Genomic DNA, 26,084 nt, shown 5'->3' on the forward strand with positions numbered 1-26,084 from the left:
CTCCGTAGCCCTTAAACACGAAACCAAGTGAAATATCTGCAAACCTGGAAAGAGGAGTGAAGTCAATGGCCTGGCATCATCGTCACCGCAGACACTGCACTCCCCAAAGCCAGGGCAGGTGCACAGGGCCAGGGACACTGGATGGGCGTGGGGTGGGCAGGGGTGTGGTGTGAAGGGAAGCGGCACAGATGGGGCAGGGTGCAGAGGGGTGAGAAGGTGCCTGGAGCAGTGTGATGAGGAAGGAAGGGGGTGGAAAGGAGTGGTGAGATGGAGGTGAGGCAGGGTGAGAGGGAGGGATGATGCAGGGTGAGGGGGGTGGGGGGGTCTGGGTGGAGGAGGGTGGTAAGAGGGTTGAGGAGGAGACACCAAGAGAGGGGTGGTGTGCACTGAGGTGGGGGTGAGGAGGAGGGGTGAGGAGAGGGGAGGCAGGCGTGGTGAAGAGGGGTGTGAAGAGAGGGGTGAGGAGGTACCTGGTGAGGTGGGGGTGAGGAGGAGGGTTCGGGCCGGGGCGAGGGAGAGGGGAAGCAGGAGTGGTGAGGAGGGGTGTGATGAGGTAGGGGTGAGGGTGAGGGCTGAGGTGGGGGTGAGGAGGGCAGCTGAGGGGCAGGGAAGCACCAGGTGGGACAACCCCCGGCCACGGGCTCCTGCCAGGAACTTCCAGCCTGGTTGGCGTCGGGGTGGTCTCCCCCGGACTAATCTACTAATGGGCTAATCCTCGGGAGCCGAGCTGTGATTGGTCTGGCCGGTCACGTGCCCAGGGGGATGGGGGGTGGTGCCTGCACGGGCTGGGAAGAAGCGGAGACCAAAGTGGCCGCCCAGGCATTTGGGGCCGGGGGCTGAAGCCAGCACGTAGGGGCCGTCTCCAGAGTCCCCTCCCTTCTCCCCCCCACCCCCATGGCTTGCCTTCCCAGCCCTCCCTCCACCCTTCCCCTCCCTCCGCCCCCCCTTCCCCCCCCCCCCCCCGTGAGGGGGAGCAGTGTGTCAGGACAGGCGTCTGGGACACTCCATTGTGCTCTGGCAGGTTTGCTCCCCACATGGTCACTGGCACCTGCTTGTCCCACCATCCTGGCCCCATAGAGCCTTGCAGATCTTGACCTTGGAAAAAAGACAGCCAGTAAAATCACCAGCAAAATGGGTTTATTTAAGAATGGCAGAGAATGGAGCACCTGGGGGGCTCAGTCAGTTGAGCCACCTTGATTTCAGCTCAGGTCGTGATCCCAGGGTCATGGGCTGGGCTCAGATCCTGCTTGAGATTCTGTCTCTCTCTCTCTCCCTCTCCCTCTACCCGTCTCCCACACGCTCTCACAAAAAAAAAAAAAAAGAAAGAAAGAAAGAAAGAAAAAGAAAAAAAAGAACATGGCAGAGAAATTGAAATTCACAATGTGCAAGGTGTGACAAAGCACAGGCGGGTCCAGAGAACACAGGGAAGTTGCTTCACAGAGAAGAGGAAGGTAGGAGCGGCTGCTCTGAAAGGAAGGTGCACTGCAGGCCAGTGAGGACAGCCGGTCCGGGACCAGGGTCAGTGCTGGGACAGCTGGGGCGGGAACACAGGACGAGGAGCAGGTCTGGGAGGACCAGAGGGTCCAGCACAGCTGTCCGGCTCGGCCGCGGCTGGCATATGCCTTGCACAAAGGGGTCAAGGTGCCAGAGGAAGGAGGCTGGCAAGCGGGCTCTGGGCTACAGCTCACACGGTGTGTGTTCATCACCAGAGGGCCGCCTGCTGCGTCAGCCAGAAGTTGGGTGAGTCCCTGCTGGTACCTCCCCTGCCCACTCGGATCCAAGAATCTCAAGGTGACTCAGTCCCCAGATGTCCACCCGGCTTGCAGACCAGACAGGAACAACTGGAGTGTACTGGCCCCCAGCGAGCCTGCCATAGCCGCTGCTGAGTGTCCCTGGTGGTTCCCCCATCCAAGGGGTGCACCTTCACCCTGAGGAGGGAGGCTGCTTCTCAGCATGTCTGCACGGCCACCTCCAGGGCTCCTGGGGGCTTCCTAGCACAAAGACCCCTCATTCCAGGTTGTAAAATGCCCATCATCCTCCTCTGACCTCGGCTGGGGGTGACCCGCCCTCACCTCCAGGCTAGGTCTGGGAACAGGTGGTTAACGTCCCCACAAGGCTCCTGGCCGGCACTGCTGTTCTGACTATCCAGAAGCTGCCGCAGGCATTTCCAGGTGGGCAGTGGGCAGGGGCGAGGTGTCCAGTTGGGGCAACGACCTGTCTCAGGCATCACCAGGGAAGACCAGCTCCTGGCTGAAGCCAGGAGCAAATGCCACTCAGTCGGTCACTGAGGACCTCGAGGATGGGAACGCTGCATCGTTCATTTTTTTATTTTTATGTTTGTTTATTTCTGAGAGACAGAGTGCGAGTGGGGAGGGGCAGAGAGAGAGGGAGACACCGAATCTGAAGCAGGCTCCAGGCACCGAGCTGTCAGCACAGAGCCTGACGTGGGGCTCGAACCTACGAACTGTGAGATCATGACCTGAGCTGAATGAAGTCAGACACTTAACCAACTGAGCCACCCAGGCGACCCTCGCTGGTTGGGTTTTGATTCAATCCAGTACTGGTTTCGATGGGCTCCCAGTGGAGGTCCCACGGCCAGAAGCGGCTAGACCAGATATGTGGAGGGGATCACATTCAACCAATGAAGAGGAAACCTCACATGGAGCAGCCGTCCTGGTGACTTAGGTGGTTGTCCTGTGCCCAAGACAGACAACTTTGTATAAGGACAGGAATAAAGAGAGGGCATCGAGTTTCTGGATCTTACTACCATTCCAGCGGGGGGACTAACTTCCAGCCAAGAGGCAGGCTTTCTCCTCACCGTAGAGTAGCCACAGCTCAAGGATTGTGGCCTGAGCGATAAGGCTTTACTCCTTGAAAAGCCTCTGAAATGAGAGTAAAGGAAGGAAAGAGTACTTACCAAGTTTGCACCGGTTCAGAGACCAGATGAAAAGACGCGAAGCCGCACGTTGGGTGCCAAATGATGGGGTTGTGGGGCCATGGTGGGGTTCGGAGCTGACAGCCAAGAAAGGATTCTTGGAAGACATCTTTGGTGCAAAAAGGTGATTTCATTAAAGCATGGGGACAGGACCCGAGGGCAGAAAGAGCTGCACTGGGGTTGTGAGGAGTGATTTATTATATGCCTTCAGGTTGGGAGGGGGTCAGGGACAGCGTAAGTCTAACGGATTTTGGAAACAAGGTTTCCAGGACCTCAAGGGGCTAGAAGTTAGGGAAATGTCATTTATTACTGTTTAGTAAAATCTCAGTTATGAGACCCTTCTGATGTAGATCAGGGGCCACAAGCCTGGAGTATGATTGCCAGCATATATCTTGGGGCAGTTGAGATAAAGGAAGTAGACTTACAGGATCCGGGGGGGTCGGGATAAAGTTAAGGCAAGATTCCCTTTTGCCCCCGGCAAAGTGTCCTCATCCAGGCAGCTCAACTCCTAGAGGCAGGTCACTCTGCCGGTCTCAAGGACTTGTTAATGGGCTGTAGGCAGTTAGGGAATTTAAGTTTTCACTTGCCTTAGTTTCCCACATCACCATGGCAAGCACTAAAACCCCTTTCCTTTGTTCTGGGTGGCCAGGAGTGTCTGAGGGGTATCCTACAGATCCCACCCGGGGGTAGGGGTGCTTGCTTGTACTTCACCCTCAGCTTGCCCCGCGCTCCCTCATCAGGAACAATGGCACACTGCTGAGTGACACGCCTGCCTTCGGAGCTCAGCAATCAGTGGAGACAGGATCGCACTGAGCTTGCCTTCTCAGCTTGCCTCTCCTAGCTTGGAAAACCATCAGCTTACAAGCTGGGTGAGCGGGATCGGGCCCCAGTATCCTCCGTGGCATCTCACCCAAAGGAGAGGCTCCATCCACAAGGTGGCTGGGTGGAAGACGAGGTTATGGCTGTGCTGAGCGTCCTCTGAAACAAATCAGCTCTATTCATAATCTGAAACTAAGCACCAGTAACCATAGTTTGCATAAAATAATTAGAACATTTTAAAAAACAACCTAAATTAAGAGGTGCCTGGGTGGCTTTGTTGGCTGGGTGTCTGACTCTCGATTTCAGCTCAGGTCATGATCTCATGGTTCGTGGGTTCAAGCTCTGCACCGACTTGTGGAGCCTGCTTAGGATTCTCTCTCTCCACCCCCCACCCCCCCCCCCCCGGCCGCCCCTCACCTGCTCACATAATTTTTTTTAAGTTTATTTATTTATTTTGAGAGAGGGAGAAAGCACGAGTCAGGGAGGGGCAGAGAGAGAATCCCAAGCATGCTCCCCACTGTCAGCACAGAGCCCAATGTGGGGCTCAAATTTACAAAATGTGAGATCATGACCTGAGCTGAAGTTGGACGCTTAACTGACTGAGCCACCCAGGCACCCCTAGACGTGATAATTCTTAAAATTTTTTTTAATGTTTATTTATTTTTGAGAGAGAGACAGAGAGAGAGAGAGAGAGAGACAGTAAGCAAGGGAGGGGCAGAGAGAGAGAGGGAGACACAGAATTGGAAGCAGGCTCCAGGCTCCGAGCTGTCAGCGCAGAGCCCGACGCGGGGCCCGAACTCACAAACCGCGAGATCATGACCTGAGCCAAAGTTGGCTGCTTAACTGACAGCCTCCCAAGCGCCCTGAGATGTGATGATTCTTAATGTAAAATGGTTCCTACAAATCCACCAAAAAACCTTTGAGTGCAGTAAGAATTGCTGGATCCGAATACAGATGAGAAACAAAAACGACACATGAAAACATCTTTAACGTGACTACACATGACAGTTACTTGACCGTAATTTGGCAAGGACTTATTTTAATCTGTCAGGCTGCTGGAAGAGGCCCTTCTACCCTTCTGGAGGGCAGAAGGCACCCAACGCTTCTCACAGGGCATGACCTCTGACCTGTCCACTCTGCCTGAAGGACCTGCGCCCGAGTCGCCGCGGACGTGTGAGGACTCGGCACTGCTGAGGTGTAGTGTTCAGTGCTGGTGTGGACAGCGAGAGGAAAACGACCTTCAGTCACAGCACACCCGTAAGACACAGTTGTTAAAACATGTAGAAGATATATATCATAGATTAAAAAGTCTGTAATTTATTAAGTACAAAAACTAATATAAAAGCATATGATCCTAATTTTGTAAAAATCTTTAAAAAGAAAAAATTAAGCCCTGAAAGGATTTTTGTTAAACACTAATGCTGCGATTAATCAGAGGTAGGATGATAGGAGATCTTAATTTTCTTCTTTACATGTGAATGTGCTTTGTAGATTTTATGCTATCGGCATAAATGCTTTTATAATTCAGAAAAAAAAAAGCATGATAAAATACATCCTATATGGGGTAATTTAAAAAACATTTTCACACATTTCAAAGTGCAGAATTACAAATAGTCAATACCTTTTATTAACATAATGATATAAAAAAATTTTAGTGTGATATACAGAATTCCCAGAGAGTACTTTTAAAACATTTTAATGCGCTTCTTAAAATCTGAATTTACAAGACACCTTGTCTTACTGCCACTGACCTTTCAATACAAAAATTTTACAGTATTTGTTTGCTATAAAACTACAACATTAAGATTAGGGTTAGGTAGTTTTTCCCCGTTGGCCATCCCGTTCTAAGGAATGTCCATTAGTCCGCCGCTAGAACCTCTGTATGTCAGACAATAAGTTACACAGATTCTGTACATAATTACAACAGAGTTATTAGAATTCCAGTATGCTGTGACATACTAGCCGCAGCTCAACACCACAGGCAACAGAACTACTATGCACGTGCTATTCGTAGCCAAATATGAGTAGGATGTGAGAGTCCGCCCACTTAGCCAGACCCATTTGGTGGTGAATTTAAAATGGTAGAGAATTAATAATAGCTTTGTTAGGCACTGTTCCAGGCTAATTCCTGAAAAGCCTGGTTGTTCCTAGGAAGCATGCATAATTCATAAACTTTCCCACCCTCAGTCCCCCCCAAACCCCACAACTTCATAACACACTCTTTAATAGCTATATAAAAATAATCTGTCTTAAGGTTTGAGCTTTGCTTCAAATTCTTAAAAGTATCTAAAGGATTTTACATTCTCTTCTTTGATTTAGGTTTACTATATTACATCAGTTTCATCAAGTTTGAATAAAATAACTGAATATGGTTTGGCCAAGTTTTATAGGCACACAATCGAAACTGCGGACGCCAGGCGGGCAGGGGTCTCTCCGCAGCCCCCAGACTGCATGCAGGGCGCTCGGCAAATAGCACGAACGACCTGAAAGCCTCAGACGCTGCCGCCAACGCTTCCAAGTCTGTTGAACTGTAATAAAAGTAACAATTCAACACAATTCCATGTACCGAGGAGAATTCATATTGTGGAGTTACCACAACAGGTACTGTAACGGCACAGCATGAAGTCACAAAGCTGGGACAGTCGTTTAAGACTAAATGCTGGTTAATCTTCCCCAAACAACGCATCTAAGCTGACAGCCCCAAATGGCACTTACTGAGTATTCGTGACAACAAATGCAGACGACTGGGCACACCTGTTTCAATAATGAAACCAGCAGAGGCAGTGCCGTGTGGCCACAGCGGGGCCTCGGGTCTGAGAGTGGGGAGGGCAGGCCAGGACTGCCTCCCGCCATCACTCTGCTCCTCCCCAGGGGCCTCAAGTTCTTTCTGGCAGGAATTCTATACATGAAGTTGTCATTTGAAGTGAGAATAAATAAGTGAATTTTTAAAATCAAGAATGATATTTTTAGCCTAAAACAAGTGCAAACTCGCAGCACAGCAGAGCGCTCGTGATCCCTTTCCGCAGCCACTCCAGGCCCCCTCGCGGGCGCCCACCTGTTCAAATTCTGACTGACAAAGGTCCTCGAAGATGAAAACATTTCTTCAAATAGTCAGGAAGTGGCTCCTGAAATGAGATTTGGGGATCCTTGGGATGGGTCCGTAAAAGCAGAGGGCACAGCATTCCATGAAGACTGGAGTCTTTTCTGGCGGCTGCAGACAGTGTGGTGTCTTCACAAGCCCCAACACCTCTGACCGGCTCCCACCAGGAGGCCGGGGACCACACCTGTCTCAGGAACGTGGGGTCGACAGGCGGCACTCACATATTGTAGGCGACATAGATGGGGTCCAGCTGGTCAGCCAGGAAGCCATCACGCAGGTGCATGCGCTGCTTCTCGCCCCGAGAGTTGATGGGGATCACACCTGGGTCCACAATGACCACCACACCCACGACCAGGTGATGCTCCTCCAGCACGACGTTTGTCACCAGGGCCACCAGGTCCAGCGCATCCTGCTCCAGCCCATCCAGCTCCACCACCACCACCAGCAGGTTGGTCCAGGTGAACACGGCACTGCAGGGACAGGGAGGGGTAGACGGCGTCATGCATGGGACGGGCACAGGCTTCTGGGAGCAAATGGACAAGTGGGAAATGGTGCAAGTACAGAGTAGTTGGCCTGCACTACTGCCCAACATAATTTGAAGTTGGGCTAAATGTGTTTTATGGGAATCTTTATTCTAATTGAAGTCCTTCATAAGAACCAATAGTATTATTTGATGTTGAAAGCTGTATGTGTCCCAGTTCAAGCTCCCTTCAAAGTGAAGTCATCGTGAGTCATGACCACTTAAATTTAAAAATTCACATTAAAAACAGAAACACTTCAGGATAACTGTAGACACCTCATGTTTTGGGGGCCAGACTCTTGCTTTACAAGTGGTCAGGAAACGATAAAGAGAGGCTGAGAGAGGCTTGGGGTCTGCTGCTGGAGAGGCAGGTGTCCGCCAGCACACCCCCCGTGGAGAGCATCTGCAGGGACAGAGGCTGCAGGGACAGAGGCTACCGGGCAGGGCGGGACGTGGCTCTCACCACTCGGCGATGCTCCTGTGGGCTCGAACCACAGACGTCTCGATGTCTATGGGGTGGTAGCGCATGCCTCTCAGCTCCAGCGTCTCGTCCAGAGATCCGACCACGTACAGCGCGTCGTGCCGCTCTGTGAACATGGTGCAAACACCTCAGAAGGGCACCCAGGGAACGGCGGCACCTTCCGCGTATCCACAGCAGCCCCGAGCCGCGCTCTGTGGGACAGGGGCCCGCTGTCCACACAGCAGGTGACAACTGGGCCTCCTTGGAGGTGGTGCCGTCCCCTCGGTCCCACGCGAGGGCGCCTCTGCAGCCAGGAACACCTCAGGAAAGTCAGGCCAACATGTGAACACATATTTAGAAATAATCTGTACCATGTCTGGAAACAACGCAGCATCTGTAGGGACACCAGAAGTTCTGACTCGATCTGGTCAACCTGCTGTGGCCTAGGGGACCCTGCAACTTTCAGGGTCATGCAAGGGGAGGGCCTGGTGGCCTGATCACTAACACCCCCACCAGCAGAGGCCGAGGGTCCAAGGCCAGTGAGGGACACCCACAGTGGCAAAACAGTAATATTCAGAGAAAACTGCTATCAGAGCACCCCCACGTCCTTCACCCCCGCACCTGAAGATACATGCTCACAGCACAGGGTGAGGGGTCAGCAGGAGTCCCTGAGCTGTTGAGGCATGAACATCAGACTCTCGGGCCACAGCAGCAGGCCTCCCGTGCGGTGTGGACGGACCCTACCACACATGCGGCCCGTGTGCAGGGGGTGAAAGGTAACCCTCACCTCCACTGGCGTCAGTGAGCTCTGTTCTTCGAAGGAAACCCAGGTAGCCAGTCCTTGCCCAAATGGTCTGTGTGTCTCCAAAACTCAGCCGGGCACTGAAGTGGTCAGCGTGGAGCGCCTCCTCCCCATAGACCGTGTAGTAGCCGGTGGCGTTGTGGGGGCTGCTCACCCAGATCTGGTGGGGCCCAGGGGACAAGAATGTTGGCACATCACAAATGCTGGGCACAGGTTCTGCCGTGAGACAGCCACTGGCCGAGTGAACAAAGGCAGGGGGAGGGGGAGTTGTTTCAGTGTCTCTCGTCTTTGGCTCGAGCAAAACTGCAGGCACAGAGAAAGCAGACAAGCAGCTTTTCTCTCCTTGGAGCGAAGCGCCCCCTCCTTCGCCCTAGGAGCCACCGGTGGGACTCTGTGGCACGGATGAGCTCACAGAGGCGCCTCCCTGCTGCTCACATTGAACTACTGTTGACAGTGAGAAGGAGTCGGGAGCTTGTCCCACATCCACAGAGGGACCGGTGAAGGGGCTGAGGGATCACAGGACGGAGCGGGCACGGCCACTACACTCGCCCTGCAGACATGCTAAGTTCACGTGCATCCACGCACCCTTGTCTGCCGCACCCGTGCTAGCAGTACCCGTGCTAGAGTGTTGTGGGGTCCCCTAGGGAGTCCTACACACTGGGCCCATCCAGGACCCACAGTCTGCTCCCCAGACTGAGCGCCTGGCTCTAGACGCAGGCAGCCAACAGGCCTTCTGCCAAGAGGTGGGTTTCCCAACCTGGCACAGACCCTTTGTGACTATCTTGGGGGCAGACTGTTACCCTAACAGGCCAGGGTCCAGCTGGCCAGCAAGAGGGACGGCTGAGGGAGGCCCCATGCTGACCACACCCAGCCCTGGCACAGGCACACCTTCCAATCGGGACACCAAGCGACCCCCGGGAGGCCCTGTGTAAATACCCCCGAACCCCCATCCGCCGGGACCACAAGGGTCCTTGTGCCCTCCTGGCATGCCCGCAGGCCTGGAACCCATCATAACAGACCAACTCGGGCCTCTACTAGGCTCCTGGGGGACAGTCCCCCCTGCCCCGCGTTACTCTAGACCCACTCCCACGCATTCGTGCAAAGCCTGCACCCTCTGGGCGTCAAGGACCCTCCCTCAGGGACTGCTTTTCTAGGGGAGGTGCAGTTTCTGTGCAGCTTCTCAGGCCCCCCAGTTCCTACAGAACTTGAGGTTTCCCTTTGCTGGAGGGCAACCCTGGGGTGGGCTTCATCCTGCAGGACCCAAAATCCTCTGCTGAGAATTCCCGACTCTGGGACGGATAGGGGAGAAGGGAAGGGACAGCTGCTGAGGCCATGGGGGCTCCGGGTCCCCTGCCTTACCTCTCCCAGGTGTGAGTCTCCAAGGGGCCCTTTGGTCTCCGTGTGCGCGATAATGACTTTTACCCCAGGGAGGATCTGGAAGGAGAGTGACGTGCACATGTTAATGATGGGGATGGTTAGAAACCAACCTAAACTTGACTTTGAATTTTAATCGAAATAAGAGACTTTTTTTTTTTTTTAAAGTAGGCTACATGCCCCAGTGCACACCAGGCTTGAACTCATGACCCTGAGATCGAGACCTGAGCTGAGATCAAGACTTGGATACATAATGGACTGAGCCACCCAGCCACCCCCATAAGAGACCCTTTAATAGATAAAATAAATAGTGAATCTTAGCAAAATTATCCCAGTTCCTAAGAACCGACCATATTTTGGATTTCAAGAGGGGTGAGGAGGGTTTGTTTCCGTAAGCATCTGCCGTACCTGAGGTCTTTCATTAAGGACACAAGAAGACGACCTGCCCCTTGTAGGGCACACGAATGTGGGGTGCCGTCCACACACCACGCCTGCCTGCAAGGGGCTCTGTCGGCCCCATGAGCCCCAGTCCTGCACCGGGAAGCTAGCTAACAGGGCACGGCTGGCTCAGGCACACGGGGGCACCGGCTCTTCCCTAGGAGCCTTGGAGAACACTCCAGGGGAGGTGCCTCAGCTCAGGGGACCCCAAGCTTGGGCCCCTGTCAGGCCACCCAGATACCTGTTCTGTCTCAGGTGGCTTCCCCATATGAAACAGAGGTCAGTGGGGACCTCCAGGCAGGTGGGAAGGGTCAAAGGGTCACGGGAAGGTGTGGATGCAGGCCCTGTTGCCCACGGTCACCCTCCCACCTCCCCCCGAAGCTTCAGCCACACTGGCTCCTCTGCAGCTCCCACTCCCACTCCAGGACCTTTGCAACAGCTGAGACTTCTGCCCCACGTCACTGCGGCTGTCCCTCCTCAGGAGTCTGACCATTCACCCTCCACACCCACCCCTCCATAGACCCACGGGCTGGTCCTGTTGCTGCCCCACTGCCCTGTCCCTCTCTGGGTACTTCCCTGCCTCCCTAGAGGCAGCTGTGACCACCAGGGTGTGTGAGCAGAGCTGGGGCAGCCCCTCCAGGCTGCGTGAGCTATGCTGGCCTCCACGTCTCGCCTCTGGGACTGTGTAGGTCTGGGACAGGTCGCTACCTGTGCTCTCGACCCTACCACGATGTGCGGCAAGAGCCGTGGGAAGCCCTATGATTGGGGGCTGTCTGTTCCTGGCCACACTGGGGACACAGCCCCGCCCTCGAACCTGCTGTCTCCTGGTGCCCAGCAGCTTAGTCACAGCACCCAGGCCATATCCCCATCTTCATCACTGCCTGGTAGGGCCGTGTGGGTACTCTTCTTTCCTCAAACATTCCCTGGTTCTGAGGACGCCTGCCCTCCAGATACCCGTGAAGGCATCGGGCCCCGAGCCAAGAGGCCCATGGCCTCAAGCCCCACAGTGGGAGATCCTTCTGGGCTTCTGTACCTGAAGCCCTCCCGTTCTAGGAATTAGCTCAGAGGTGTCCTTGTGTGTGCTAGTGGGGAGGAGAGGAGCCCTCTGCATCAGCCCAGTCCCAACCACAGTTGACCTGTGTCCATTAGGACATTTGTATTTTTATTCTTTATTATTATTTTTTAATGTTTATTTTTGAGACAGAGAGAGACAGAGCATGAACAGGGGAGGGTCAGAGAGAGAGGGAGACACAGAATCCAAAGCAGGCTCCAGGCTCTGAGCTGTCAGCACAGAGCCCGACGCAGGGCTTGAACTCACAGGCCGTGAGATCACGACCTGAGCTGAAGTCGGACGCTCTACCGACTGAGCCACCCAGGTGCCCCCGTTAGGACATTTTTAGCCCTCAGCACCCACCAGGGGCTAACATAAGAAAGGACCTGGGTGTAAGTCCCAGCTTCCACTACCTTTCCAGACTCCGTCAATGGCAGACTGTGCGGAGAACCCCGTTCTACCAAACGTACCCTAAAAATTAACAAGGGAAAAGGTAATCAGAAACTGATTATCACTGTAACGGTCAGTCAGTGGACAACACCACACCTCCAGGCTTTTGCTCACGACCTTGCTGTGACCTTGGAGCAGCGACTACCAGCTCCACATGCACCAGCCCCAGCTGCCTGGCTTACATGCCACCGCTCAGGGTAGGGGCTTGCTCTAGGGTTCTCGGGGCCCTCCCTGGACCGGCTGGCCCCACCCCAGGAGGCTTCACCACTGTTTACCTCAAGCTGCAGCATGGCCACGTTTGAGGATCCAGAGCCAGGATCAAGCTTCAGAGCTGGGAGGGACCCAGACTCACAGGTACATACCGTGGCCCCCAGCACACATTTACTGATGTAAAAACTAAGTCCTGTCTTAAAACGGTATCATGTGGAAAACATCCTTGCCTTGGCTGGTTTGCCTGTTTTCTATCCCACGAGAAGACACATGCCAAGTGTTTGTACCTGACATCATCCCTCCTGGTCATGGGAACAACAGATACAGGGATGCTGCCTGAGCTGTGCTGACACAAGGGAACAAGAAGGAAGCCCAGGCTCCCCCAGGGGACTCAGCCAGCCAGCTGCCAACGCCGGGGTGCTGGGAGGTCCAGTCAGGGCAGACCCAGCCTGCAGAACCTCACCTGTGGGCGTGGCGGGCCCTCACCTGTCATGGCGCAGCGCCCTCATGTCCACGTAGACGGTGGTGGGGTCCGGGCCGGCCGTGCCCTGGAAAGGAGAGCAGCAGAGGACCTTCATCTCATTTTCAGGAGTGTGTCCCCATCTACACGGGCACAAGCCGTGTGACAGCTCTTCCTGGGTCCTCAGGGGACGCCCAGGAAGGCAGCTGCTCTGCTCAGGGCACTGAGCATGCCCAGGGGCATGGATGGCTTCTGTCCAAACATCTATGTGGCTTGACAACACTCAGAGACTTGTCCAATAACACTGACTGGAAATCTCAAATCCTGCAGTTTTACATGTCCGCTCTAACGCTTGTCTGTTCCTGCTGGTCCCTATACTCTGTGCTTGGTGAAAACACCACCGTAGGTTTTGGAAGGCATTTTCACCAGCCGTCAGATTGGGCCTGGCCTCTCACCAGCCAACCGGGTTCTCCTGAGGGCTGAGCATGGCAGAGGCTCTCCCAGGGATCGGCCTGAAGGACGTCTCCCTGCTCTCCTCTCATCAGACACTTGGGCACTGGTCCTGCCGAGGATGTTATATGTTCCATTTAATCGATAAGAAACATCGAATTAAATGGACACTCTGGTCAACATCACTGTCTAAAGATGCCAGACAGTGTAACCTATGTCTGCCCTGGAATTAAAACAACAATGATTGTTTGAGACCAAACACTGCCCTTCCTCCAGAGGTAACGCTAGGACTGTTAAATTCTTTTGAAAATAGCTTTGCTCTTATATTTGGCTTCAAGGGAGCTTTTATATAACATGCCAATAACATCCACTGTGAGCAAAGTCAGACAGCAAAAGAAACATGTATTTGTCTGGAATTCACAAGAAGGTCACATGAACTCATGGGGGAAGCACAGAGGTGCCTTGAGGTTGAGGTCAAGGTCGTACCTGCTCAGCCAGCTTTCCCAGCCTGTTGGGCTGACAGAGGCAAAGAAGGCCAGCAGAGCGAGACAGGGAGGAGACAGCCACAGGAAACACAAACAGAAAGCAACAGGCCACGTGAGAAACACACAGTAAGAGAAAGCAAAATACGTCACTGCATCTCAAAGCGCAAACATGAACAATCCATTAAGATTTTCGCAATCATACGTGGCATCCCACGCGCCGACAATAGAATAGATACCTTCCAATATCGAGTAAATGCTGAGTAGAGACTAAGGTCTTCACTTAGAGCCGCTAACTGTGCATCAACAGCCTGACCGATGCTCAGCCATACTTTCTACACTAGAGAGGGCTATTAGGAGGGGACCCTAGCCCACCTCCTCCTGCCACATAGCAAGGGTCTGTGGCTTGGAGAGGATAGCAGTCTTCAAGGTTGAGAGGACATCAGCAGCAATGCCAGGAGAACAGGAGGACAGTCTCTGCATGTAAGACCTGCCCTGTGCCCGGCAGGTGCGCCACGGGCCGAGGACCAGGGCTGAGCAAAGGCCCCGGAAGCCTGGCAACAGCCCGGGATCTGGGCCCGCTCTGGCTCCAGTGATGCCTCTTCTGCCCTGTAGTTCCGGAACCGCTTCGTGGAGTAAGGCGTTCAGTATGTTTTTAGAAAGAAGTGAAATGGAGATACTAGCACCAAATCTGGAAAACAGCCAGTCATCTGAAGAAGCAGTAAACAGCACTACCAGTGAGCTATTCAATTTCTGAAACTTTGTGTTTCCTTTTAATAAGTAAAATACCTTAATGTTTCAAAAACTAATTTAGGGCAATACAAATCACCACATTAATTAATGTTTCAATTTAAAATTGCTAACTGTCTTTACAAGTTTATCTTGCTTTAAAAAATTAGCTACATATTGTATCCTTTGAGATTTTTCCGGGTAAGTTAATAGTCACTGTTCAAGAACAACTTGTGTTATTTCCAAGTAAGCCTTTGTTCATCAACAAGACTAGAACATCTTTTAAATAACAACCTCCTGGCTCACAAAGCTGACCGGTTCTGTGTAAGTGAAAACACCAAGGGCTCAGAGGGCAAGCAGGGAGGACAGCGCACGCAGGGAGGACGAGGACTGCAGGAGGCCGGTGCAGGCCTTACCTGGAGGCAGATGGCCACGTTGACCCTACACCCGAACGTGGTGCTCACGGCGCGCGCTGGCAGCCCCAGGTCCTTGAACAGCTTGGAGAAGGACTGTGTGAGCGCGATCCTGGGCCGCTCCTCAGCTACCACCATGCAGGTGCGCACACAGGACAGGTTCACCCCCTTCGTCTGCAGGCAGGGCGGGCAGGGCAGGGAGGCTAGTCCCAGTGGAGATGCAGATCCCACCTCCCCAGCTGGTCCTGGTTCCTCAGGGTCCTAAGTTTGGATGCACTGGAGGGTGCCCCGCCCCCCACTCCTGGCATCCAGGTGGCTCCCGCCCCTGCACACAGCTCTGGCTCCACCCCAGGCCTCAGGGGACCCTGAGGTGCGCTGCTCAGAGCTAGTATAGGACCTGCCCCCCCTTCCCCGGTACCTCTGCACTCTGGCCCCGGCACCCCTGCCTGGGTCTCACACTCTCCTTTGCTGTGTGGGCTGTGCCGATAAAGGGAGTGACCTCTAGAGGTGTAGGGAAGAGGGCCCATGAAGCCAGTGTGGCTCAACTCCTGGAAAGGGTTTTCTCTGTTTCCATAAATGGCTTGAACAGATCTTGGGAGGTTTTTTTTTTTTTAAACGTTCCCAGGGGCCCAGTTTAGAACCAACGCAGGAGCCCCTGGTTTGGGCACTTTGAGATGAAGGAAAGCAGGGTGCAGGGCAGGCCTCAGTGGCAGACAGAGGGGTGCGCTCACCCTGAGGACACCGGTCTGCGCGCCCAGGCCCTTGGTGCACATTTCCATCACGGAGTAGGAGCAGAAGGTGACGCGGGCCTTGTACTGGCTGACGGCTGACAGCCACAGGGACACGTTGCTCTCCAGCTCCAGCGGGGGCACCAGGACTGACTGGTGTCCGGAATAGACGCTGTGAGAGAGAGCACAGGGAGGGTCAGGACAGCAGGACAGCTGCGGCCTCGGCTCTGTATTAGTCCTCAGCCTATGAGCCTCAGGGATGCCCTGTCCACCTGCGCCAGAAGGGCCTGGGGTGCCCACCTCTCTCCTCCTTCTCTGAGGACACTTCTTTTCTAGCCAGAACAGGACGCAATTGTGCCCTAATGTCAAGTGGGAGTTTCGATAGAAAGTACTGGGGCGGTGGGGGCAGGAGCAGGGGTGATATCCAGGGGTTTAGTCTCCCTCCAAGCACCTCAGAAGGATCCAGGATCACAGTTTGGGTCAGGGTCTGCCAGCTGGAGTCCCTGGCTTTCTTCTTCCAAAGATTTGTCACTACTTCCTAGTATCTGATGAAATTAAGTAGTCTCTTCCCTATTACTAGTAATGATTACTGTTTATATTTAATGAAAAATATATTTTTACTCTTTTACTCAATTTCAGACCCAGCCTCCAATCCTTTTCGCCCCCAAACAAACCTACTCATATGTGTATCTTAGGCTCGTGAGTATCAAAAATGAGCACTAAAGCTCCAAAGACTTACAGCAGCAATTCCAGCCTTGCAGGTGGGCATGGCACCTGCACACTCACCTGCACACCACCTGCAGAGACACTACCTGCACTCTCACCCGCACACTCATCTGCACACCACCTGCACACTCACCTGCACAGACACCACAGGGCGAAGCCAAGGCCGCAGTAGGGGTCAAGACAGATGGCGATCTGCCTCGAGGGGTACAGCTCACACTGTAGCTTTATGGAGCGGCACAAGGCACTTGTGGCTGCATGCGACATCTGAAGTACAATGAAAGATCTGGTCAGTGACGTGAGGGGAGAGAGAACAGTGTCCGCCAACCACAGCTGCCAGGCACGTTTATTTCCTTAAAGGGCGGCTGCTCAAATCTGCATACAAACCAAATAATACACAGGAAAATGTACACTAAAAATCTTCTAAATGAGATTTCAGAATAATAAAAAAATTGAATGGAGCTCTTGGCTCCTGGTAAGGAGACAGACTCATCAAAGCCACCTGCTCCCAAAGATAGTCGTAAATCTGAGTTTAGATGTTACCACAGAACATCAAAATATGCACTATTCTCAGGCTAACCTAATTTTGGGGGGTTACTGGTAGTTAACACAGACTTCAAGGAACAGTATTGTTGCTTCAAGCTGTGGATAAGAGTGAGGGCCTGCATAAACCCACACCCACCATCCTCTCCGCCCACCCCATCAAAGGCTGAAGCAAGTAAGAGCTATGATCACAGGGCTCACCTTCACACCTGCTAATATCCCTGTAGTCGACACGCTGAAATCCAAGTATGCGAGCAGGTCTGGGGACGGTGGCCTGAAAATGCTAGCCACCTTCTTTTTTGGTATGTCATCTGTTGAACCAGAGACACCAGTAATGTTAATGCTACTTCAGGCTCTCATAGGGAGGAAGGAAACAGGATTCATACCTGGGGAGTCTGGGGGAGAGTGAGTGCAGAACAGAGGGAGGCCTCAAGGCAGCAGGCCACATGGGTACATGGGGAAGTGCATGTAAAAAAATTTTTTTTAATGTTTATTATTTGAGAGAGAGAGAGAGAGAGAGAGAGAGAGAGAGAGAGAGAGAGGAAGCAGGGGAGGGCCAGAGAGAGAGGGAGACACAGAGTCCGAAGCAGGCTCCAGGCTCTGAGATGTCAGCACAGAGCCCAACGCAGGGCTCCGACCCACAGACCGTGAGATCATGACCTGAGCTGAAGTCGGTCGCCCAAATGACTGAGCCACTCAGGCGCCCCAGAAGTTCATTTTAACCTTCAAGGAAATGTCATGTGGAGCAGACCCACCATGACGGCTTTGAATGTGTGGTGACAGTGGGTGAAGTGGACACAGAGGGAAGACAAGTCATGAGAGCCGTACAGGAAGCCGCTTCATTTAGCAGCAGGAGAGTTCAGAGGTGCAGGGACCTACTGGAGGTCACAGAGCCTGGGGCAGAGCCAGTGTTAACAAGAACTCTGACCACAGAGACAGCACTAGGGACAGGCCCTCGGGACTGCCGCGCTTCGCGGCTCCTATGAGACCGTGAGGCAGACACAAGTGAGGCAAGGGCTGGGGCCCACCCACCTCGTAGCAAGCTGGTGAAGCAATGTGACTCTCTGGAGCCAGTCTGCTCCTAAACCCGCCCTGGGGCCCCTGGACCAGCCAGCTCCCTGTGCCTATAGACAGGTACTGGGCAGGTTGCCACAGACAACATAGTCCCTGACCTCTTCCCCTGGAGAGCACAGACAGACAGATGCCTGCCAGGTGCGATGGGGAAGGAGGGACTCCTGCCTACTCCACGGCCAGCACCTCAAGTCACTAACAAAGCTTGTGGGTGCTACTAGCTTGGGGTGTCTCCATGGGGAGGGTGACCTCAGGGTCCAAGGCACAGTGGTCCAGGGGTTTACAGCCTTCCTGGTCAGCCCACAAGCAATTCATGGGGCACAGCAGCACTCCCCAATGATGGGGACAAAGGGTAGATGTATGTGTGCTGTGGGACATGTGTCCCCACAACCACCGACTGCTGTACAGGCATGAGAGGCAGTGAGAGGAGGGGTGGTCCACAGGCACACAGGCTTCATGCAAGGATCTTTGCTCTGGTTCAGAGGCCCCACCATTAGTGAAACCAGGAGGCAGGCTGCCAGCAACCCAGTGGCAAGGGCCCTTTTAGCAGCCTCCTCACCACTGACTTCAGCTGCCCTTACCTAACTCTTACTTTTTGGTGGCAATGATGCAACTCCTACAACAAAGAAAGGAAAGGTGGTGTGTCCTGGCAGGGCCAGCACACAACCAACGGTGCTGAGGACAGGTACCTGTATCTAGAATGGTCGGCCAGGTCCTGACGTCCACGGCAGCCGCTGCATCTTTGGACTTGAGCAGCCGCATGATGGCCTGTGTAGTGAGGACGCAAGCAGACTTGCTGACCTGCAGGGCACAGGGGTTGAAGGCGTGAGTGAGACGCAGGGCCTGGGAGAGATGACACATGAGACCTCTGGTCTACCGGAACAAGGGCCCTCCCATCGGGCCTGCCTGGCTGTCCACCGCGCACAGGTACCTCTACGATCATCTTGACGGTGGGAAGCGTGGTGGCCAGGTTCTGGGGGTGTGGAGGCCGCACGGTGACAGGCACACAGCCGCAGTACAGGCAGCCATAGAAGGCGGCAATGAGGTCCACCCCTGGGAAGACACATGGTGAGAGGGGGTCAGTGCAGGGCGGAGTGTGGCTCACAGCGCCTAGTACCACGGAATGATAAAGCAGGGTGCCTGTCACGTGCTACGTGGATCAAACACAACTTCTCCAAACTAATATGATATTGAGACAGGGAAACTGTCTCAATAAAGGACTCCATAAAAATCTTTTTGCTCCTTTTCCTGATTCTATTCTTGCTAGGATCTGCATCCCTTTACACATGCCTCAGAATGCAAACAGTGTGTGTCTTCCTTGTGCGGACAAGGAGTTGGTGTATTTCTCCAGAACAGATCACACCCAAGGAAGGACCAGGTGAGGATGACCAGAGGAAGCCATCATATGCATATTCCAGACCAGGGCACAAGACAAGTGGACACCTAGGCCCCCTGGCTCCAAGGGGGTAACACCCGGGCTCTCGTCTTTGTTCTAATCAGCTCCTGGATGCCTGAGAGGACTCATGCACTGGACCACCATCCTCAGTAAGATCCCCAGATCCCGAAAAAGATGGGACTCTCCTTTCCTTTCTGAGTTTCCCAGACACTGTATGTACCTGCATTCTCTCTACATCCTCAATAAATTCTCCTTTCACCTCCTGCCGTTCTGCGTTGGATTTCTATCCTGTGCACAGCCAGGGAACCTCTTGGCTGGTCCTGCATGACCCCCTTGGGGTCCCCAGACCCAGCCTGCCAGCTATCAGTATTTCTTGAACTCAGTGCTGTTAGGGATGTACAGAGAACTATCCTGAAAGGCTGGGGAGGGGATGGGGGTGTGCATGGCACAGAGAAGGTCACTGAGGGCAGGAGGCCTAGGCCCGGAGAGCAGCACCATGCCTGCCATTCCTGTGTGCAGGGGCCAAGCACAAGGTAGGTGCGCAAGAGCAGTAAGGAACCTTTCTGAGGGGCTGCCTAGCTTGGAAAAGGAGGGGGCATGGGAGGGGGAGGGGTCCACCTCTGCCAGCAGAAGGTGATGAGGAGGATGAGGCAGGGGGTCCACCCCCTCCAGGAGGAGAAGGTGGGGAACGCAGGCAGGCGTCTCTGGAGAAACTGGGGACACCAACGCTGCACCTCCTCACTGTACATGTGTCCCGGGCCAGGGCACCCCATCCTGCTCTCAACTGCACATCACAACATGTGACCACCAAAATGTTCCTTCAAATTTCTAACTGTTTAAAATTCCTCATATTTAAAATTTAGGGGGAATTATACCGTGCTTAAAAGCTGTATTTCCGTCCTGAACTCAGCCCAACTTGAGATGCATTTCCTGCGCCCCCCACCATGGAGGCCCCTCTAGATGCTAGCCCTCAGAGCACACCAGACCCCACTGGTCAGCCTCAGGCTATTTCAATTCCAGAGTCAAAATAAATATGCCACCTTTCACCCAGCTGGTGGGTTTCACTGGATTACAAGTCCCCAGTGCTCCATCAGTACTAATAATGTGACACTGCGGCCAGGGCAGCTCAGCACACCAGCCAGGTCCAGCTGGCCCCCCAGTACCTCCGCCACAGGACCATGCATCTGCTCTGTGCCTGTGGGGCAGCCAGGAGGACTGAGTGAAGGGAGAGCAGGTGCTGGCACACAGCAGGCCAGGGCACCTGCATGCACGGTCCCTGCCCGACACAGAACAAGCATATCCTCAAACCCAGCACGCAAGAGAGACATCACCAGGAGCTCATTTCCTTGAGCTCACAAAGTTCATGCTGTTCCCATTATGCACATATTTCCTCCCATCCCTGGAATCACCAGGTGAACAGGTGGGGAGAATCCAGTCCCAGCAGCACCCATTCTTCTGCAGTGTCCAGAGAGCATGGGTTCTTAATCCCTTGGCTCTCACATCCCTTTGAAAATTGGAAGAAAGTCTTGGACTCCCCCTTCACTCCCAAGAAATACACAACACACGCGCCTGTGGCATTTGCAAGATATCTGTGCCCAAGGGAGGTTCTGGGCCTTCCAGCAGGGACCACAGCTTAGCCCTCCAGCCGGTTAAGTTCATAAAATGTAAATTTACGGGTGCCTGGGTGCCTCAGTCTTAAGCATCAGCTCAGGTCACGGATCTCACAGCTCATGGGTTCGAGCCCTGCATAGGGCTCTGTGCTGACAGCTCAGAGCTGGGGAGCCTGCTTTGGATTCTGTGTCTCCCTCTCTCTGCCTCCACCCCTGCCCCCGCTCCCCCACTTGTGATCTGTCTCTCTCGCTCTGTCTCTCAAAGATAAATAAACATTAAAAAAATTTTTTTAATCAAAAAAACAAAATGTAAATTTAGACCTTCAGCATGCATTTTCTTTTTTGTTGTTAAAAACAGCTTATGGGGAAGCCTGGGTGGCTCGGTTGGTTAAATGACTGACTCTTGATTTAGGCTCAGGTCATGATCTCACAGTTTGTGAGTTCAAGCTGTGCTGATACAGCAGAGCCTGCTTGGGATTCTCTCTCCCTCTCTAAAATAAATAAACTAAAGAAAAAAAAAAAAAAAAAGAAAGTTTTAAGGTGTTCTGCAGTTACTTTAGCCCCAGCCTTTCCTGTGTGAGCACTCCTCAAGCTTTGCAGCTCCCACCTGACCCCGGGGGCGTGGCCCTACCACAGTAGAGGGCGTGGTGTAGACAGCTCAGGCAGGGGAGAGCACCAGCTTGCCTTACACTGACATGCTGTACGATGTCTGGCATTGACCTGGAAGCCAGGGTAGTTCAAGAGTGGGGACTGCAGTCGCCCTGGGGAAAAGCACCCTACACTCCAGAGAATGAAAAGCAGAGACAGACTTTGAGGCCCGTGGGTTTAGGAGCATTCAAGTTAGCACATCCCTGTGCCAGGAGAGACCAGGCTGCCACCCAACCCCATCCCAGGGATGAGGGAGCATAAGGCAGGCGGACCCCCCAGACCACCCCCAGCTAAGATAGGTATGACATTCCTCAGCTCTCCTGGCTGCCCAAGGGCAAAGGAAAGGGGAAAACCAATGGTTAGCTGATAGAGATCCCAGTCATGCAGGACAGGAGTCTCCAACAGTTTACAAATATCTTCGCAAATTACAAGAAAAAGGCAATCTTATCAACAGCCTAATCTCCAGAAACCTGGAGCCCCAGCATCACCCCTCCACAGCGATGTGGGGAACAAAGGCAAGAAGGAAATGGCAAGTAACATTAAATTTCCACATAACCTGCAGCCCATTGACAAACACTTGTGGCAAATACAGAGTATAGTTTCTCCAGGAAGCCCTTGCTGTCCTAATGTTAATGTCTTACTAGAGTAAAACCTCCTTAGCTTGACAACATGGAGGCCTCAGGTATCTTAGGAGTCCTCATTAGCACATCAAAGTCCCTCTGGAGGGCGCCCTTTCGACTCTACCAACTCCATAGTATGTAACCGGTCACTCCTCACAAGCCCGGTGCGCTCTTCCTGCCCCCGGGCCCCGTCCCCGTGCTTTAATAAAATCACCTTTTTGCACCAAAGACTTCTCAAAAATTTTTTCTTGGCCTTTGGCTCCAGATCCCACCCCTCACCATCACTCCAAAACCTCATCAAAATGAGGGTAAGAAAAGAGAGGCTGCATTTGTAACGGCCACTCCTGACAGCACGGACACAAAGCAGCAACAAGGGGCAGGGGAAGGCAGAAAAGCAGGTGCAAACCTTGTAAACTGTTTTCAGAATTCATTTTGATGGTTACAGTATTTGTGCAGTTATTCTGGGAGCACTGCATGTGATGCAGGGCTACATAGCTGAGTAATTATGGGATATCCGAACTCTATCATCTCCCTGTTCTGAAGAAGCAGGAGTCTTGTTATGGAAAAAAGGAGATACGCGGTAGGCGAGGTTTGGTAAAGTCCTGTGATCCTGGATTTGAATGGGATGTAACACTATGAACTCAGAAGGCAGTGCCTCTCTATAGATACTTAGATATTTAGGGGCACCTGGGTGGCTCAGTCGGTAGGGTGGCCAACTACAGTTCAGGTCATGATCTCGCGGTCTGTTGAGTTCGAGCCCCGAGTCGGGCTCTGTGCTGACAGCTCAGAGCCTGGAGCTGAAAGGGCGGCCCTACGCCGGCCAACTCCATCTTGTTCTGTGTCCTTCACCTTGACCACGCCTCCTCCCCTTGAGTAACCGCCCGCTCACCTGCCTAACAGGACTCGGACCCTTCCCCAGCCAATCGGCTGAGGCCACAGCCATTACCTCACCAACTGCCCCTAGGCCCCAATAAAACCTTTGTCCTTTTGAAACTCGCTCTCTCTTCCCGGTATCTCACCGCTGCGTCGGTGCAGGTAGGGGATTGAGCTCGAGCTAGCTCGAATAAAGGCTCTTTTGCTTTTACATCGGACTCGGCTCCCTAGTGGTCTTTGGGGATCACGAATTCTGGGCATAACAGAGCCTGCTTCCGATTCTGTGTCTCCCTCTCTCTCTGCCCCTTCCCTGCTTGCCCTCTCTCTCTCTCAAAAACAATAAACATAAAAAAAATTTTTTTTAAATAAAAAAAGATACATTTATTTATAACTCCCAGTTCTGCTCACTGAAAGAGCCAACAAACAGCAGCCAATCCAGGAGAAACCAGTGTCCCTCATGCCCAGATTTTGTTCTGGGAACATGGGGAGGGGACAGGGGGGCTCCGTGGAGAAATGGCTGATCTTAGGTCTGGGGTAGGATGGGCACTAGGGGGACTTGGAGCACCTTGTCACAATAAACCCGAGGAAGCAGTAAGGGACTAGTGGCCAAGTGCTAAGAACAGGCTCCTATTGGCCAAACATGGCAGAACCTGAACTTTGATAAGGAAAGTAACTACAAAGGATAAAACCCAAAAAATAAGTTTAAGTCCGTGAGTTCATATTGATATGTATATATTTTTAAATTCATTGCTGGGTCACCTTTGGAGTGTGACAGGAAACAAAATTCATTTCATAAAGAACCAACACATATGAATTCTACCACGGGGTAGCCAAATACCAGATGAAGGGGGAGGTTTCTGTGTGTTAGTTCTATGGCCAATAAATGGAAAAGAAATGAAAGAATTAGAGTATCACTGTTTTGTGACCCCTAAAGGATTAATGAATGTCAAACACCGAAGCATCAGTCAGTGGCTGCTAATGCCACCAGCGGAGACACAAGCCAGCATGGGCTTCCGGTGAGATCATGCAGGAGCACTTGGTCTTGGCAGAGACACTGGACCAGAGTCTGACCCAGGGCTGGGATCTAGCTGCCAGCCTGCAGGAAACACGGGGCCAAGAACACGCTGCTCTGTAGCATCTGGGCCGTGGGGCCTCTGTAGGTAGGGTCAGACCAGGTCTTCGGTAGATAAATTGTAAAGAGAGGGAAATGGAGAGCCTGTGGATTAAAAGAGACTTTACCAAAGGAAACTGGGAGACCAAGCTGACATGTAGGGTGCTCTCGTCTGTGTGCTCACACCCTAGGGAGCCGGAAGCGGTGACTGCAGAGGTCAGGGGCACAGGCTGCTCCTGGGAGAGTGGAGGAGGTCGTGCTCAGGACAGGGAATGCTAGGGACCGGGCACCTGGCCAACCTGCTGGAGGTTATGAGGGTGTCTGCTCCATAATAACAAAGTGTCCCAGGGAACGCAGAGCTGAGGGAGGTGGCGTGTGCACAGGGCATTCAGGTGTGCTTACCTGGGGGGTAGACTAAAGCCACATGGTCCCCGACGCTCAGTCGTGCCTTCTCCATCAGGGCGGCGGCAACCCTTTCAGCTCTTTTGTGCAGCTGGACGCAGGTTGCAGTGCTGGTGACGGTGCCCTAGGAACGCAGTCCCTGGCTGAGCGGAGCTGGTGGGGCAGGGCGTGTGCTCACACTGCACACACCCTGTCCCCGGAACCCTGTGGTTAGGGGCTGGGACCACTGCCAGTCCCACAGACGCATCCATTGTCTTTCCCCGTCATCTGCGGAGTTCCTGCAGAACTGCCAAAGGTGGCTCTTTGGCCATCAGTGAAGGGACGGGCCACGAGCATCTCAGGAGAGCCTGGAGCAGTGGGGGGTGCTTCTTGTCCAGGACAGAGACACGGCCATTAAAGAAAACTCTTTTGGCTTTTTTGATAAAATATCTTAAATATAACAACATTATAAAGAATAAAGCCATAAATGTCTGAGTTCTCAATGCCTAATAATATTCTGCCTCATTATTTAAATTTCTCTTTTTTAAAATAAGCCATCACCACTCTGCATACCAACCTCAATTCATCCTCTCCCTGCCCAGAAACAGCCATCACCCTGGATACATATGCACACAGTAATCACATTAAATGAACAGACATCCATAAGCTGCACGGTTGTGTATGTCAAAGCTCCTGTCCCCCAGGTCAGTGGGCCTGCGCCGCAGTGGGTGCCTGGCCGGATGCACAGCTGCCCCGGCCGCACGGGCTCCTCGTTCACTTCACATCTCTGCCGAGGACAGCCAGGCTGCAGACCAGCTCCCAGCAAATGTTTCCTTCGCTCGGCCGACCAGAGTCGGGCCGGCCTCACAGCTTGTTTTGTCCTTCTTAAGAAAAGTAACAGGGCAGCTCGGTCTAAACATAATGCCCCAGAACAGACCGGCCCCTGGGAGTGGGAACCCCTCGCTTCTCCTCGACTGGTGCTTCCACTGCACAGGCCAATGTGCGTGTATGCAGAGCCAGGCATGCAGGCCCTTGAGGCTTCGCGAAGGGGAGCTAGGCTTGTTTCTCCCATCCCAGCCAAGGTGCAGGATGTCGGCGCCAGGCAGATACTGGGAGCCCAGATGTCCAGAGCCCGCCAGTCCCCTTGGATGACCACCTGTACAGCCACAGGCCTGCTGCTGGGTCAAAAGCCAGCATGTCCTCAGGGACCTAAGGACAATTCAAACCCAAAGAAGGCTGACAAACCAAAAGAAATGCAGTTTTACTAGTGACCTTGAGAAAAGTCTAGAATGGATTTGGAGAAGGCCAGGGCTAGTCTTCTGCTGGCTCCTCCTGAGCTCTCCCTTGGCTTTAAAGATGGCCAACCCCTCCACACAGATGCCTGGCGAGCTCCTCTGTGGGGCCCCCACCCTGGGGCCCTCCTCCCTTGAGAAGCACTCCCTGCGCTCAGGTGCTCAGACCACACACACCGCGTGAGGGCACGTCTCTCCTCCTCCTCTGAGCTGCCACCTCATGTCTGGGCCCGGCCCCCGCCAATAACTGTTAATTATTGGCTGTCTCCATGCTTTAGAATTCAATCAGTCACAAAATAAATGTTAACACTCTTCTAGATCCACAGTTACACAGGCCGAGGAATATAAAGTCTTTCTTACGGACCAGTTTTCCAGCAGGGAAGACTCACTTCAAG

General features: G+C 53.2%; 1 protein-coding gene across 5 annotated transcripts in view; it reads right to left on the reverse strand.

Moving 5' to 3' along the window:
* Positions 1 to 5,358: 5,358 nt before the first annotated feature.
* Positions 5,359 to 26,084, reverse strand: part of DIP2A (disco interacting protein 2 homolog A) — a 116,169-nt gene continuing 95,443 nt past the window's right edge. For all 5 annotated transcript variants that reach the window (XM_047846891.1, XM_047846889.1, XM_047846887.1 and 2 more), the window contains 13 exons: positions 24,419 to 24,542; positions 18,690 to 18,811; positions 18,448 to 18,559; positions 16,889 to 16,998; positions 16,281 to 16,411; positions 15,425 to 15,593; positions 14,697 to 14,867; positions 12,646 to 12,707; positions 11,913 to 11,970; positions 9,996 to 10,070; positions 8,622 to 8,796; positions 7,838 to 7,961; positions 5,359 to 7,324 (listed from right to left, as the gene is read on the reverse strand). In XM_047846891.1, coding sequence (XP_047702847.1) covers positions 7,072 to 7,324; positions 7,838 to 7,961; positions 8,622 to 8,796; positions 9,996 to 10,070; positions 11,913 to 11,970; positions 12,646 to 12,707; positions 14,697 to 14,867; positions 15,425 to 15,593; positions 16,281 to 16,411; positions 16,889 to 16,998; positions 18,448 to 18,559; positions 18,690 to 18,811; positions 24,419 to 24,542 — 1,686 coding nt within the window. In that variant the 3' untranslated portion in view covers positions 5,359 to 7,071. The remainder of the gene's footprint in view (positions 7,325 to 7,837; positions 7,962 to 8,621; positions 8,797 to 9,995; positions 10,071 to 11,912; positions 11,971 to 12,645; positions 12,708 to 14,696; positions 14,868 to 15,424; positions 15,594 to 16,280; positions 16,412 to 16,888; positions 16,999 to 18,447; positions 18,560 to 18,689; positions 18,812 to 24,418; positions 24,543 to 26,084) is intronic.

Source organism: Prionailurus viverrinus, unplaced genomic scaffold (genome assembly GCF_022837055.1).
Source record: "Prionailurus viverrinus isolate Anna unplaced genomic scaffold, UM_Priviv_1.0 scaffold_42, whole genome shotgun sequence".
Taxonomy (NCBI): Eukaryota; Metazoa; Chordata; class Mammalia; order Carnivora; family Felidae; genus Prionailurus; species Prionailurus viverrinus.